The sequence below is a fragment of the Crinia signifera genome, chromosome 3 (genome assembly GCF_055691185.1).
Source record: "Crinia signifera chromosome 3, ASM5569118v1, whole genome shotgun sequence".
NCBI classification, from domain to species: domain Eukaryota; kingdom Metazoa; phylum Chordata; class Amphibia; order Anura; family Myobatrachidae; genus Crinia; species Crinia signifera.
Genome location: NC_139219.1, coordinates 222,458,825 through 222,474,589, shown reverse-complemented (window position 1 = coordinate 222,474,589; position 15,765 = coordinate 222,458,825). Strand labels below are relative to the sequence as shown.

General features: G+C 45.8%; 1 protein-coding gene across 1 annotated transcript in view; it reads right to left on the bottom strand.

Moving 5' to 3' along the window:
• The window catches only part of LOC146064247 (receptor-transporting protein 3-like), a 50,516-nt gene extending 34,751 nt beyond the window's left edge, over nucleotides 1-15,765 (bottom strand). The window contains exon 1 of the mRNA XM_083177513.1: nucleotides 15,523-15,765. Within this exon, the coding sequence (XP_083033639.1) occupies nucleotides 15,523-15,579 (57 nt within the window). The 5' untranslated portion in view covers nucleotides 15,580-15,765. The remainder of the gene's footprint in view (nucleotides 1-15,522) is intronic.

Sequence of the window (15,765 nt, the reverse complement as noted above, 5' to 3'; positions counted from 1 at the left end):
ATGTACAGGCAGCGCTACTAGCCTCTTCCCGCGTCCAGCCCCCCCCCCCCCCCCCCCCCCCCCTTCACTCCTCTCCTGGCTTCTCCTTGAGAGGAGTTTGCAAAAGTCGGCAGGTATGTGACAGTGTAGGGAGTGTAGCTCTTTTAAGATGATCCATACCCGGGGGGGGGGGATGATCAGTGGGTGAAGCATATTGGTCAGTATAATATTCTTAATATTCTAAAAAGGAGTTAGCTATATCTGCAGTCGTATTGTGATGGTCCTTTTCCAAAATAATATTTGCCCTCTAACTACCAAGGTTAATAACTTTACAGCTTTATTTCCCCATTGAAAGTATCTTTGTTTTGATACTCTAGGGAATAGTCTGCCTTTTCTGTACATAGGGGGCATTATTCTGATCGGAGCGGCCAAACGTGCGTACGTTCACTATTACCGCACGCTAGCCGTACGCGGCCGTTGGGGTTAAGTCCACCCACAAATCAGCCGCTTACGTAAGGGCAGAAATACCGTAGAAGGGGAGTGGCGTACAAATGAGCGTACGGCAACGTACGCGGACGGGTCAGCCCTTGCACTCCGACAACAGGCGTACAACTGAGCGTACGGCGCCGTATACGGCCGTCTTTCCTCCGTCTCCCCACCGACTTCTTGCGGAGATCTGAGCGTACGCCAGTTTGCACGGACGGGTCCCTATTGTTTTCAATGGAAAACTCAGCTTTTGTCACCGCTCGTGAGAGTGAGCGTACGTCCGTGCACGCTGGCATACCCTTCACATATATGGACCTGCAAATCTTGCCTCTCAACTACTAATCTGACAATTGATTAATTAATCTATTTGTTATTCAATTATTGTTTTCTATTAAGTCAATTGTCTACCTTAATAAAGACCTAATAAAACTACATTTGAACCCACATTACATGTATATTTGTTATGTTCTAATGTGGCATTTTAATCACTATCTATGTGTCCCCATATTGCTGTTACTTTTAAATCAAGTTATGTTGGTGTTTCTGTATATGTACTAAATTATGTCCGTAATTACTTTGTCCAAAATGTGTAACATGTATACCTACCCTGATGTTATGTGTGATGTTTTAATCGAACAACATTAAACATTCATGCATTTTCACTATGTGTTATTTTACTCAAAAACACACACATTCAAACATCAATCATTACCCCTCACCTCAAATTACAAGTATAACTTACAGTACACATCTGTATGTACCTACCCTTACACGCCCTCTAACATATTTATTATTAAAAACACAGGCAATTTCGAACTGTAATCAAACTTTTATTTTAAACAAAAATAAAAAGGGGGGGGGATAAATAAAAAATTAAAGGCGGGCCTCCAGAAGGCCAAAAAGGAGCTGGAGGTACACAAGGGTCAGCATGATCTCCCGCATGAGGGCTGCCACCTCCTCCTGCTGCTGTTCAGTGTCTGTAATGAAGGGATAAAACCAAAAATTAATATATAACATACACAAATGTTTGTTGTATTTGTACATAATAAAAAGTTCAGAGTTATGTGTGAAGGCCACATACATTTAGAAACTACATTGAAGATGGGTCTGCTGTAAACACAGTACTAAAAAAAAATATGTTAACACACACATACTGTACATAGTAAATAACATTAATTCAATTACTCCTTCATCAATGAATGTATGCTGTATCCCAATTGGTACTTTGGTTTTGGGGGACTGTCCTCTAACCTCACAATTAGCCTGTGCTATTTAAGGGTTATGACATTGTTGTGGCTTAAGCACTCCTTACTATTTTAAATTTCGGACATTGCTGTACAAATTATAGGCCTACAGCTATGTTTGTAAAGCATGCATCCGCATGGCCTCACACACTATTACCAAAACAATCTCTACATTTAAGTTGCACCAGTGGCAGATTAAGCCTTTGGGGGGCCCGGGGTACTTTAGAGCGGGGGGCCCCCTTGCACTTGTCATTACTGGCCGCACACTGCATGGGCGAATATTATACTGTCAAAACATAGAGTAAAGGCAGAATAAACTTGGTCAATGGTTACCTGCAGGGGATATATATATATATATATATATATATATATATATATATATATAGACAGGGGGTTGGCGGCACTCGGAATAATAATAGACACCATATATATATATATATACACACACCACATGAAAAGCCTGTGTTTGTCCCTCTGCCCCTTACTCTGGAGGAGACCTCACAGTCCTAGTGCTGCCTCTGATTAAAAACCCTCCTATGACTAAGCTGCTGCTGCTGTTCTCCATGGACCTGAGAAGCATGTAATGAGCTCCACCAATCAGAGCTCAGCACAAACTTCTCAGCCTCTGTCCTCTGGTGCAAAGTGTCATGGGACTTAGTCACATTGGCAGATAGGTGAAGCTGCAGCACTACCCCACCCATGCACAAAACATTTAGCAGAAAAAAAAAACATAACTTAAACATTTTATTTTTAAAAAATACATGACAACCACAGGGGGCCCCTAGCTAGAGGGGGTCCCAGGGGCACTGACCCCTTGCGCCTCCATTATAATCCGGCCCTGTGTTGCACATCATGCTGGGAACTGGAGTTACCCAACACCTGGAGCCACATAACTACCACACCACTAATGTCGGATATCTCATTGGATGTACTGTTATGTCAATTATTCAAGGGGTGAGGCATGGCCACACTCAAAAAAACCACCAAGGGGAGCCTTGTTCCTGGAGAAGGACAGGACACACCTCATGGTCAGCCTGCAGTGATATGTTGCAACTAATGTTGATGTTGGATACACATATGTGGTTGTTGTGATTGTTTATGTGTAGAAATGTGTAGGTCAACATTAGACACATTATTTACTTACGGCTACTTGAGCCATCCTGGTTGCCGCTGGTTGGCTGTGCAGTGGTTGGGGGGGTCAGGAGCAAGGTGGATGGTCCTGTAGTTTGGCCCGAGGTAGTGGGTGTGAGTGGGGAGTGGAGAGGTTTGGGGGTGGGTGGTGGAGAGGTGTAGGGGGGTAGGAAATGGGGTGGGGAGGGGGGGTGGGGGTTGTGGAGGTGGTGGTGGTTGTGGAGGGGGTGGGGGTTGCGGAGGGGGGGGGTTGTGGAGGGGGTGGGGGTTGTGGAGGGGGTGGGGGTTGCGGAGGGGGGGGGGTTGTGGAGGGGGTGGGGGTTGCGGAGGGGGGGGGGTTGTGGAGGGGGTGGGGGTTGCGGAGGGGGGGGGGTTGCGGAGGGGGGGGGGGTTGTGGAGGGGGTGGGGGTTGCGGAGGGGGTGGGGGTTGTGGAGGGGGTGGGGGTTGTGGAGGGGGAAGGGGATGGGGAAATTGTGTGGGTCCAAACTGCACCCAGTGTCTCCTCTTCTTCCTCCTCCTCTTCTTCCTCCTCCTCTTCCTCCTCCTCCTCTTTCTTCTCCTCCTCCTCCTCCTCTTCCTCCTTCTCCTCTTCCTCCTCCTCCTCTTCCTCCTCCTCTTCTTCCTCCTTCTCCTCTTCCTCCTCCTCTTCTTCCTCCTCCTCCTCTTCCTCCTCCAGGGCTGCCTGGTCCCGGGCTGCCTGGTCCCGGGCTGCCTGCTCCCGGGCTTCCATGCGTGCCCTTGCCCGTGCTGAAATGTTCATGTTGATGGCATCGAAATCAAAGATTGGGTTTCATAAAAAAGGGGGAAAGAAAAATTCACATTAGTCATGCTCATAACCTTCAAAATTATCATTGCTGTGATATTTCAGACATTTATCATGCAAACTATTTGATATCCTACACCCAAAAACTGATCAACTACTTAAACCCCCCCTATACACCCCCTATACACCCATATACACCCCCATATACACCCATATACCCCCCATATACACCCATATCCCCCCCATATACACCCATATACACCCCCATATACACCCATATACCCCCCCATATACACCCATATACACCCCCATATACACCCATATCCCCCCCATATACACCCATATACACCCCCATATACACCCATATCCCCCCCATATACACCCCCATATACACCCATATACCCCCCCATATACACCCATATACCCCCCATATACACCCATATCCCCCCCATATACACCCATATACCCCCCCATATACACCCCCATATACACCCATATACCCCCCCATATACACCCATATACACCCCCATATACACCCATATACCCCCCATATACACCCATATACACCCCATATACACCCCCATATACACCCATATACACCCCCATATACACCCCCATATACACCCATATACCCCCCATATACACCCATATACACCCCCATACTCAGGAACATATTTATAAAAAATACACAAAACATTGCTAAAAAACGCTGACATACTAGTAATCACAACTTACATCGGGCAATATGGCGGCGAAGGCTGCTGAGGAACACCGGCTGCCGCCTGCGCAGGTCTGACCAGCGCCGCTCAACCTGCGCCAGGCTTCTGCGGACGCCGGTCGTAGAGAAGATCAGGCGGCGGGCAGCAGTATACGCCCGCCGCTTGTCAGCATTGCTAACATACTGTATGGGCCCCTGGGCCCCAGGTGACGGTCCATAACGTCGACCAGGGCCAACAGCTCAGGGGTGGAAAAGGGCCTAGCACGATTAGACGTCATAGTGGCAATGGCGCAGTTATTAATTGCAGGTACATATATCACTTTTGGTGCTTGCTGATTGGTCGAAAAAATTGTTTGTTTGGTATTAACTTTATTAATCCCTCTTACAGTAACAAACTGGATGCGAATAGAAACTTACGCGGACCGTTCCGATATACACACACCACAACAAACAGCATGCATTCAATGAAGAGAGAAGTACTGTATTTACAGTGTGCGGAAAATAATACACGCAACCCTCTACTTATAACTACGCTGCTTAACGGGGGCACGATACACCGATATGCATGGAGAGGAGTACTGTATATACAGTAGGCGGAAAATAATACACGCAACCCTCTACTTATAACTACGCTGCTTAAAGGGCCACAATGCAACATGTTGCTGTATGACAATTTCCTACACATTACATATGTAAGGAAAGCATTGTAACGTGATGTTTTGAAATGTGACTCACAAGGCATACACGAACTCCAACAGATACCAGCTGACAACACTCATCATTGGAATGACAGGTGCACACATTTCACGATGTAGCCCACAATGCTCCACAACCTGTGTATATGCATATACAGGTGATTGATCAGGTGCGTTGAGACCTGCGTAATTTAAGCGGGAATTATCGGCGGGAAATATCGGCGTAAATTTGCATCTACCTTGCGGGAAAAAATATACGCCCCCTTGTTCATGGCGGGAGATTAACATATAAATATTCAGTCAGATGCAGCCCACAATTGCTGCAAACATGTCTGACTCAGACGATTCTGCAGCTGAGGACGCTCTGCAGAGAGCTAGAGCACAATCCCTGCTTGATGCACTGAACAAGAGGGAACAGGAGCGGAGAAGGAGGGCCCAAGAGAGGAGTCGCCTGCAAGATCAAGCGGGCCCCTCAGTAACAGGCCCTGGTGAACCTCCACCAGCTCCACAAGGGCCAAGCAACCAGCCAGAACAAGAGGTTGCATCTCTCCAAACAGGTGTGACCCAGCAGGTGCATGGTGAGAGAACTGGGGCCACCAGAAAACGTGCTGCAACATCTAGGGTGATGACTGAGCAGGATACCACCACCAGAAAGAGAAACCCTGCATTTGTAGAGGCCGAAATGCGAATTCTAGTGCCCAGGGCACGCGAATGGATTGAATTGGCAACCAGGAAGCCGGGTGCCAGTGCAAGGAGAAACCTTTGGGACAAGATCACAGAGGAAGTGAACCAGGTGGCACCAGTGGTCAGAACTTGGGACGCGGTGAAGAAAAGGTTAGTGTGTTTGTCAGGGCAATTTTTCAGCAGTCTCCAGCAGGAACTGAGGCCCTTATTCTAGTTCACTCTTTCTGACCAAATATTTCTTAGATGGACAAAACCATGTGCACTGCAGGTGAGGCAGGTGTTACTTGTGCAGAGATAATCAGATTTGGGTGGGGTTTTACACCTGCCTCACCTGCAGTGCACATGGTTTTGTCCATCAAAGAAATATTTGGCCAGAAAGAGTGAACTAGAATAAGGGCCTCAGTTCCTGCTGGAGACTGCTGAAAAATTGCCCTGGTCTTTGTCCCCCTGATAATGTCATATGTGTGTACATATGTTACATGTATGTTTTGAGACTAATAGAAAGGTGTGTTTGTAGATAGTGCTACACTTCAATGTCACATGTGAACACAACCATGTCTAATAACCCACATTGATATATGAAACATGCACCATTGGTGTGATGTGAGGTTATGGGCACAGTTCTGCTCATGTGAAGTATGTGATGGGACAAGAGAAAGTGTGTTTTTGAAAGAGTTGTTGGAACATGTTCCATATGATGCTACTGAAACAAGAATGAGCAAACTGTGCACATGTAGCTGGTGAGAAACTACACATCCCAGTATGCCATTCCATAGTTAAATTACTCCATAATAACCACATTGTCAAGCTATGGTGGAATGTGTAGTTTCACACCAGGTGGAGGTGCCTAATTTGGCCATGGATGATGTCATTTCTGCATAGTGATGTATGTATGTGCATTTAGTGGCCTAATGAATGAGATGAGACACTGAAATGCCTCCTAATTGAGACATGAATGTGTGTGTGGGACACATATGGCAAAAAAACATAAGATCACCCACACTAGGAAATGTCACGTAGCTAGGGGTACCACATAGTCCCTTTAATTCCGGACACATATTAATTACACAGGTTCTGTGGCTGGCTGACTTCAAGACTCCACTTCACCTAATTTTAAACTGCCACAGAACCTGTGTAAGTAACATGTGTCCGGAATTAAAGGGACTAGGTGGTAACCCTACACGTAGCACAGTGGTGCACATATCTCATGGTGATATTTGTATTTTTAAACTTGTAGGCGGACTGACTTCAAAAGTGCACTGAAGAGGAAGATGACTGACCGGTACAACCACAGCATGTCCACCGGGAGCGGTCCTATGCCTGACCATTTGGAGTATACCCCCCTGGAGCTGGACTCCTGTGACGTGATCGATGTGGGGGAGATCAGGGGGATCTCCAATATGGACAGTGAGCTCCCGGCGGAGGTCTTTGCTGCTGCTTTTGATGGTAAGTCACAGTAATGCATTGTATTTAGAAAGATATTTTTTATTGCGTATGTGATGGTGACATTGTTTTCAATTCTTATCCTAGCAGAAGCAGAAAGTCAGGATGTACCGGCAGCATCTTCCTCTGCAGAGCCACAGGTGGAGCAAGTGGTCCAGCCTCCACCAAGACGTCGCCCCCAGCCCCAGCCACAGGAGACATGGAGTGAGAGCCTGTTGGTGACGCTGGACAGGATCGAGCAGCAAGGGGTGGATGCTGCGATCCGTCAGCAGCAGGTGGCGGATTTTCTGGCGGAGTGGAAGGCCACAAACCAGCTGCAGGTTGAGGCCTTGAACCGCATTAATGAAACTCTGGCGGCTGGCATGCTAAGCATTGGCCAACACCTCAGCCGCCAAAATGAACTTCTTGCGGAGCAGCTGTCCACCGCCAGGTCCCTAAGGGACAATCCCCCATCTGCTGCCCCACCCCAAGCTGCTCCCCAACCTTCCACCTCGGCTGACCCTCCTGTGTCGACTAGGGGAAGACGCCGAAAGCCAGCTGAGCCAAATGCTGTGTACACACGGGGGAGATAGGTGCTACAATCGCTGGGAATATGGTCGCAGGCGACCATATTGCCAGTGATTGGGAGTTTGCCCCGGAGATAAATCTCCGGGTGCGCGCTCCCGTTTTCTGCCCCATTGTAATCGCTGGTCGCAGGAGCTTGCTCCTGCGACCAGCTAATTACCTCTGCGGCACCCCCAGCAGAGGTTCGTTTTCAACAGCGACCATCTCTGGTCGCTTGTTGAAAAAGAGACACTGAGCAATATATTGCTCAGCAATATATTGCAAGCAATATATTGCTAGCAATATATTGCTAGCAATATATCTCCCCCGTGTGTACGCACCTAAAGGCCCCTGTCCCCAAGGCCCCATCTAAAAGGGGCAAAAAAGGGCCCAAATGAGACCTGGTTCACTTCCTCTGTGGTTGGAGGCCAAAGGTTTTGATTGCACTGGACATCCGCTTCCTGAGTTGGCCATCGATCCATTTGCGTGCCATGGGCATGAAAGTTCGTATTTTGACCTCTACAAATGCAGGATATTTTTTTTTGGTGGTGTGTATCTTGCTTAGTATTCACCCTGGTTGTTGCAGTACGTATTCTGGTGTCCCCATTTCTTTCACCATTGCATTTGCAGGGTAACACATGTTTGGAGATATGCAACCTCTTGTTCTGGCTGTTTTATTATTTGTGTGTCTATTTTATTTGTTTATTTGATTTCTCACATTAAAGTGTCAAGCTGTGATGCTGAACAGCAAATAAATTTATTTTACAAATTAAATCAAAATTGTGGTATGTGTAATTTCTTGTGTGAAACAAATACTAGATTTATGTGTACTTACTGACCAGGGTATTTTTGAACATTTGTTGAAGTGTGGTCGAAGTTTCCCATGTGTAACCCTCTCCATGGCCATTCCCATGTTCCTATCCAACTTTCCCTGCTAATTAGTTTGTGTCAGCACATGTGCAGAGCAACTTAATAGGTGAGAAAGCAGTTTGTGTGCAGGTGAGGTAGCTCCTACAGTAGTAGGTAAAAGCAGGTCCAGAACAATGCTTTCCTCATGGAGTGGGTGAGGCAGACAAACAAGGGTGAAAAGGTACATTTGTGTAGGAATGCATATGTGTCCTCCCTAAAAAAAGATGTGTGAATGGGCCAAACATGATAAAATTGCTTGTGAACAAACATGCATAACTTTTTAAATATATATGATTTGACAGTGTCATAAGCAGATGTAGGAATCCTTTGTTAGAGAGATGAGAGTGCAATAATGTGATTGGTGGCATCTTACATCCAGAGTGTAGTCAAATCCAAATCATAGCAGATGAGATAGTGGTACAGGTCATTATTTTGGGTACTATACAAAGATTGTGTGGAAAATAGTGGTCATGGGCTTCAAACATTGCTGAAACATCCTTTGTAGGTGTTAGATGTGGTTTATGTTATTGTATCCTAAATACAAAACCTATGTTAGTATTAGAGTGAACACGTTGACACATGTCGACTTGTGTAGATTGAGTGTGCTACTGCGTAAAGTCTATGAAAGCAGGTAGTGAATGTGTCTAACTGTTTAGCAAATACCTACCTTAGCGTATAAAAAGATTCTTACCTTAAATTAAACAAACCTTTAAATGTGGAGAAGTATAGAAACATAAGCTTCCAATGTGTTTGCGTGCTGTATGTGTGGCTTGCAGGCAGTGAAATCATGGTTTGGAGTTAATAGACTGCAGCATTGCTTATTACATTCAGGTGTATGTGTTTGAGTAGTAATCAGCGTTAATTAGCCAACTCAGGCGCACGCTGGCATGCGGTATCTGTAGGGGTGGTTTGAGCTGGCGGTTGGCGGCCGCCTGTTTTGTGTCCGAAATGAACGGTGCCTTAGTCGATCGTGCGGTAGTAGCACCGCTCATTTTTGGTGCACACCCCCGTGTACGCCCATATTTACGCCCATTTTCCCTCATTATTTCGGCCGCTCCCATCAACACGCCCCTATGCCGCCCCATTACCCGTACACTCGCGTACAGGTTTTTTCGCACGTTGAGACACTGGCCGTAAGCGTTGTGGAGTGTTCGCGCCGGCGCATTAGCGTATCTGCACATGCGCAGATCGTGAAAAACCCCGGGACGTACGCGTACGGCCCGGACGCTCCAACCAGAATAAGGCCCAGGGTGTCAGAGATAGCACAGCTGAGTTCCAAAAAGCGATTATTCAAAACCTTACATTTGGCTGCTGCATACGCTATTATATGACTATGAATAACGGATTTAGAGGCCGTCCAAAATATACTCATGTTATCTAAGTGTTGAATATTGTTGTCTACATAATTTAAAAAGTGTTTTTGCACTGCCAATTGGAAATCAGGAGAGTTGGTTAAATATGATGTAAATCTCCAATTATGAGAATGGGCAATAGGGGAAGGTAATAAAAAATCAAACCATGTGGGAGCATGGTTAGACACAGCTATTGTTTCAATTTTTTAATGAAACATTTGAACTAGCAGAGAGGTGGGTATAAGCCAATAATCTATCCTTGTAGACGTATGATGGGGATGTGAGTAAAAAGTATAGTCTCGTTAAACTGGATGTTGGTGCCTCCATGGGTCTGAAAGCCCCAGAGAACTCTTCAGCATGGCACGGCAGGCGTTGTGGCATTATTGAATTTATCTAGTGTTTGTTGTAAAGTCGCAATAAAATCTCCACCTAGTATAAAATGACCCTCCGCCCAATCTTGCAATTTGACAAATATATCAGTGAAATTAAACAGTGTTAGGACTAGGACCAGTCGAAAGCATATATCGTAGCTAATGTAAATAATTCGCTTTTGCTTAAGAAATAAATAGCGGCCTTCGGGGTCACACAATTTATCTAGCATATTGTAATGCAGTGAATTGTTAATAACTACCATGACCCCTCGTTGTTTTGCTGTTGAGGAGGCAGTATTATACTGTAGTCTACAAACCAGTTATCTGTCAAAGTGTTAGGGTCGCTGTCCATCCAATGTGTCTCCTGCAAGCAGTGCCAGATTAAGGTCTAAATGGGCCTGGAGCTGAAAATTATCAAGGGCCTATTATGCACAATAATAGGGGTTGTGGCCAGCACCTAATAATGTGGGAGGCGTAACCAGTGTTCTGTTTGGGTGGTCTGCTTATGGGTGTGTCTGTATTTGTGTAAATACTTTCAACTAATTATATATGCCTGGCATGGGGCTGGCATAGGAAAAATGCAGGGAGATATATTGGCGGCTGCCCTCCAAAGGTGCACCCGCAGGATGCCGATGTCCTAAGATACTTGCGGGGTGAGGCGGCACTCCAGTCATAAAAAAAATACTGAAAGCCGAAACTTGGTAGACAACATTTCAGCCTTTTATGTGGTCACCTAGGTTTACCACACCATATACCCCTTATACAAATCAGGTACCACAATAGTAACCCCCTTATTCTGTACTTGCCTCTTACACATTATGCTACATGGTGGGGGAAATTTACTAAGCTAAATTCATTAAAAAAAAGGTGTATTCGTAGGCATAAATACACCTTTTTTTTACACATTCGTATTTTCGGGATTTACTATACGTCAATACGTCAATTCGTACACCTATGGATGGGACATTCGTATTTGTATTTACAAACACGAATGTCTACACCATCGATAGGAATCACCATTCAAAAGAATGGTGATTCCTGATTTACTAAGCGGCCGTATAGAAATACGGCTGCTAATGGCCACGAAAATACGGCAGAAAAATACACCTTATTTTTCTGTCGTATTTGGCTTTAAGCCTGCACGGATCAGTCAGATCCGTGCAGGCTGCAGTGTAAAAAAATAAATAATTAAATAAGTAAAAAAAAACGGTGTGGGGTCCCCCCCACAGCCGAAACCAGCACCAGGCTGACAGAGCCGGGGCTGGTAATTAAAAATCAGGGAACCAAGCAAATAGGGGTTCCCTGATTTTTAACAACCAGCCCCAGGCTCCAGGTCCGGGGCTGGTTCCAAAAATACAGGGGACAAAATGAGTAGGGGTCCCCCGTATTTTAAGAACCAGCCCCAGGCTCAACCAGCCAGCAGGGTAATGCCACAGCCGGGGGGAGACTTTTTATACAAGTCCCCCCGGCCAAAGCATTAACCCCCTGACCGGTCAGCCTGGCCAGGGGCCCTGGGGGAGTGGGGACCCCCCCAATAAAGGGGTCCCCGCCTCCAGGACTAACCTGACCAGGCTGAAGCCTGGTGCTGTCCTCGATGCCCCTGGGCGGTGGGCATCGAGCTGTTTGTGTAAGGTTGTCCAGGTTCTTCAAGCTGCCGGCGATTCCTGGAGCTCTGAGAGGCGCAGAGATGTTTCATCTTCCGTGCCTCTCATCAGAATGATTCTATTGGCTGCTCAGCGGCGCTTCTGATTGGCCGCTGAGCAGCCAATAGAATCATTCTGATGAGAGGCGCGGAGGATGAAAGATCTCTGCGCCTCTCAGTCCGCTGCGGGGAGATGCCCCTGGCCAGGCTGACCGGTCAGGGGGTTAATGCTTTGGCCGGGGGGACTTGTATAAAAAGTCTCCCCCTGGCTGTGGCATTACCCTGCTGGCTGATTGAGCCTGGGGCTGGTTCTTAAAATACGGGGGACCCCTACCGTATATTTTGGGAACCAGCCCCGGATCTGGAGCCTGGGGCTGGTTGTTAAAAATCAGGGAACCCCTATTTGCTTGGTTCCCTGATTTTTAGGGGGAAATTTACTAAAGAAAATTTGTAAACAAATAGGTGTATTTGTATCCAGAAATACACTTATTTTCGACATTTACTATCCCGAAAAATACAGCAATTCGTAGTCGTATTGATGTGCTCTCAATACGAATACGAATTGCCGTATTTTCGGGATAATAAATGTAAAAAATAAGTGTATTTCTGGATACAAATACACCTAATTTTTACAAATTTCCTTTAGTAAATTTCCTCCTTAATTACCGGCCCCGTCTCTTTCAGCTTGGTGCTGGTTACGGCTGTGGGGGAGACCCCACGCCGTTTTTTTAATTTATTCATCTTTTTTTTTTCTTACACCTTGCAGCCTGCACGGATCTGACTGATCCGTGCAGACTGCCTACACTAATTCGTATTAGCGGCCGTATATACGGCCGTTAATACGAATTTATACGCCATCGGAGGGTTACAAAGCAGTCGTATTTGACTGCTTTGTAAATCCCCCTCCGGAACACTACAAAGCATACGAGGTATGCTGTCGTATTAATTCGTATTAAGAATACAAATGCAACTTTTTGCATTCGTATCCTTAGTAAATTTCCCCCGGAATGAGCCAAAATTCACACCAACTCAGCCAAAATTCACACTATGGCACACTAATTGAGTCAAAATTCACGATATGCCACACAAATTAAGGCAAAATTCACATTTTGACAAATGGATTGAGCCAAAATACACCCTATACCAAACAGATTGAGCAATAATGCACAATATGCTTCATAAACAGGGGCAATTCATACCAAAGGAGCACATTCAAAATTTACACCATAATGCCCATTACATGTTAAACCACACTCCATATTGTCCATTACGTATTATGCCAAACACCATAATGCCTATTAAAAATTATGCTACATAAGTGCTGCTTACCTACATGCTCATTGCCAGGGGTTCCATGCTCATTGCCAGGGGTTCCATGCTCATTGCCATGTGGAATTACATGCTCATTGCCAAGGGGGAATACATGCTTGCGGTAACTGGGGGACAGCCGCTGCCGGGCAGAATAGCCAAAACCTGCAGTGCTCTGAATACAGCCGGGCAGATAGCAGGGGGCTGCCCGGCTGTATTCAGAGCACTGCAGGTTCCGGCTATTGGAAATAATACCCCTTTCACACCAGAAATGCAGGGATTTACCCGGGATTATGGTCCCAGGATCATGCAGGGACATTCCCAGGCAGGCCCCTTTTACACCAGCCTAGTCCTTGCATTTTCTGGTGTGAGGGGGAGAAAAAACCACCCCCACCCCCCTTTAAACAACCAGCTATATCTTCGGAACCAACTGACCCATTTACATGTGGGCTTCGAATGATTTTGGTCCCATGAAACTGGGCAGTTTGGTTCCAGAAAAATCTGTCCTCAAACAACATGAACAGCCATGAAATTACATTTCAGAAATGGAAAAATCGGTTTACCCGCAATATCTCTAAAACCAATGAACAGATATGGACCAGCCTGGTATCAGATTGAAGGCCCAGCGATTTGGGTTCGAATGAGATCAAGCTCGAGCTTCTGTAATGCCAGAGGGGGATCTGACAGCCGTTGGAACTGAATAGGGAGGGGTTTTGTTTGCAGAGGGCAAACAGAAAGACAAGTGTGACTTTTTGGGCGCACTCTTTTATATGATCATTGTATGATAAGATTAATTACTTAAAACATCACTTTTATTTAGACTCAGCACCTAAAAATTTAAGAGGCAATTATAGCTGATACATTGTGCAGTCAAATCCTATTGTACCTCTATTATCAACATCTGAATAAAAAGTTTTTCAAGTAGACTTGGTATTATTGTATAGACTAGGCACTTATTTGTACTGTCTACAGTTATTCAACAGAATCATTCTTCATAAGCCGTCGGAACTGGGTGGGGGTCAGAATTAATTAGTATATCCCATGTTATCCTATGGGGAAAACATTCCAGCTTTGCCTGGTGGTATCTCCAGTTCCCAGGGGGTTAGCAATGCAGGGCCAGGCTCGTTGGAAAGCCCTGGCCCTCAGCTACACAATGGAGAGTGGGCCTGGAGCTGTAGCTCCATCAGGACCATTGTTAATCCGGCCCAGCCTGCAAGACAGCTACGTCAGGCTTAAGGCGCTTCAAATGTTGCAGCACCTTCCACCGCGTTAATGGGGAGTTCAACCCTCAAGGTTCCATGTTAAGAATTTAATACCTTTACCTGAAATTAGTGGACTAGGGACCTTATTCTGGTTAATTCAGTCACATGCACGTTCACACACACTCGTACGAACGGTAGTCACACGCATGCAGACATGCTAATTTTTGCCCATAACACATGCGATTGTGAGTATTCGCAACGGTACCCAAAGTATCCGCCCACTTGCGTGCGCCTACACACATACACAGTCTCTGTGGGTGATTTTATTCACAACTCTAACAATACGCACAAAGTCAACCCATTCTCAACCCATTATTTAATAACACGATTTGACTAATTTCCTTGTGTTTATTGGAACTAATTTACTAATCTTAACATACATAAGAGCCATTAAAAAGACTGATGCAAGTGTGGTTTAAACAAATGAAATTTACAGTATGTGGGTTGTGAGAGTGTATGATATTTTGCACAATGATTATCAGTTATTATAGTGATTTAGTAGTTATGGGGGAAATTTACCAATATGAAAAACCTAGTTTTTCGTATTGGTATTTCCCCTACGACTGCATACGACTGTTTCAGTCGTATGCAAAGTCGTGTTCCGGAGGGGAATGTACAAAGCAGTCAGATACGACTGCTTTGTAACCCACCGATGTCGTAGGAATTCGTATTAGCTGGCCATATATACGGCCGCTAATACGAAATCGTACAGGCAGTCTGCACGGATCAGTCAGATCCGTGCAGGCTGCAAGGTGTAAAAAAAATAGAAAAATTAAATAAATAAAAAAAAAACCAGCGTGGGGTCCCCCCCACAGCTGTAACCAGCACCAGGCTGAAAGAGCCTAGCGGCCAATCAGGAGCCGCTAGGCCGCAAGGCGGCCAATAGCGGCATTCAGGAGGCGGAGCCGCACAATGTACACAAACACCGTGCGGCTCTCTGCTGTCCGGCTGGTTTCGCGTTCTCGGTTTGTTTTTTTGCAAAGACCCTTACCTGGACTACGTCGCCCTGGGACAGGTGAGTATCGTTTCCTTCCACAGCTTCCTCCATGGATTTCGTCGGACTTAGGACGCCGACGCCATCGCCGACAGCGACGTCGACATGAAAAAGAATGCAGACACAGGACTGCAGGACATCAGGACCAGGGCTACCTACGGAAAGAAGATAGGTAAGTATCAGTATGTAAGGGCTTTGAATGTATTAAAGTTTTATTTTAAGTGTGTGTCAGTGTGTTTT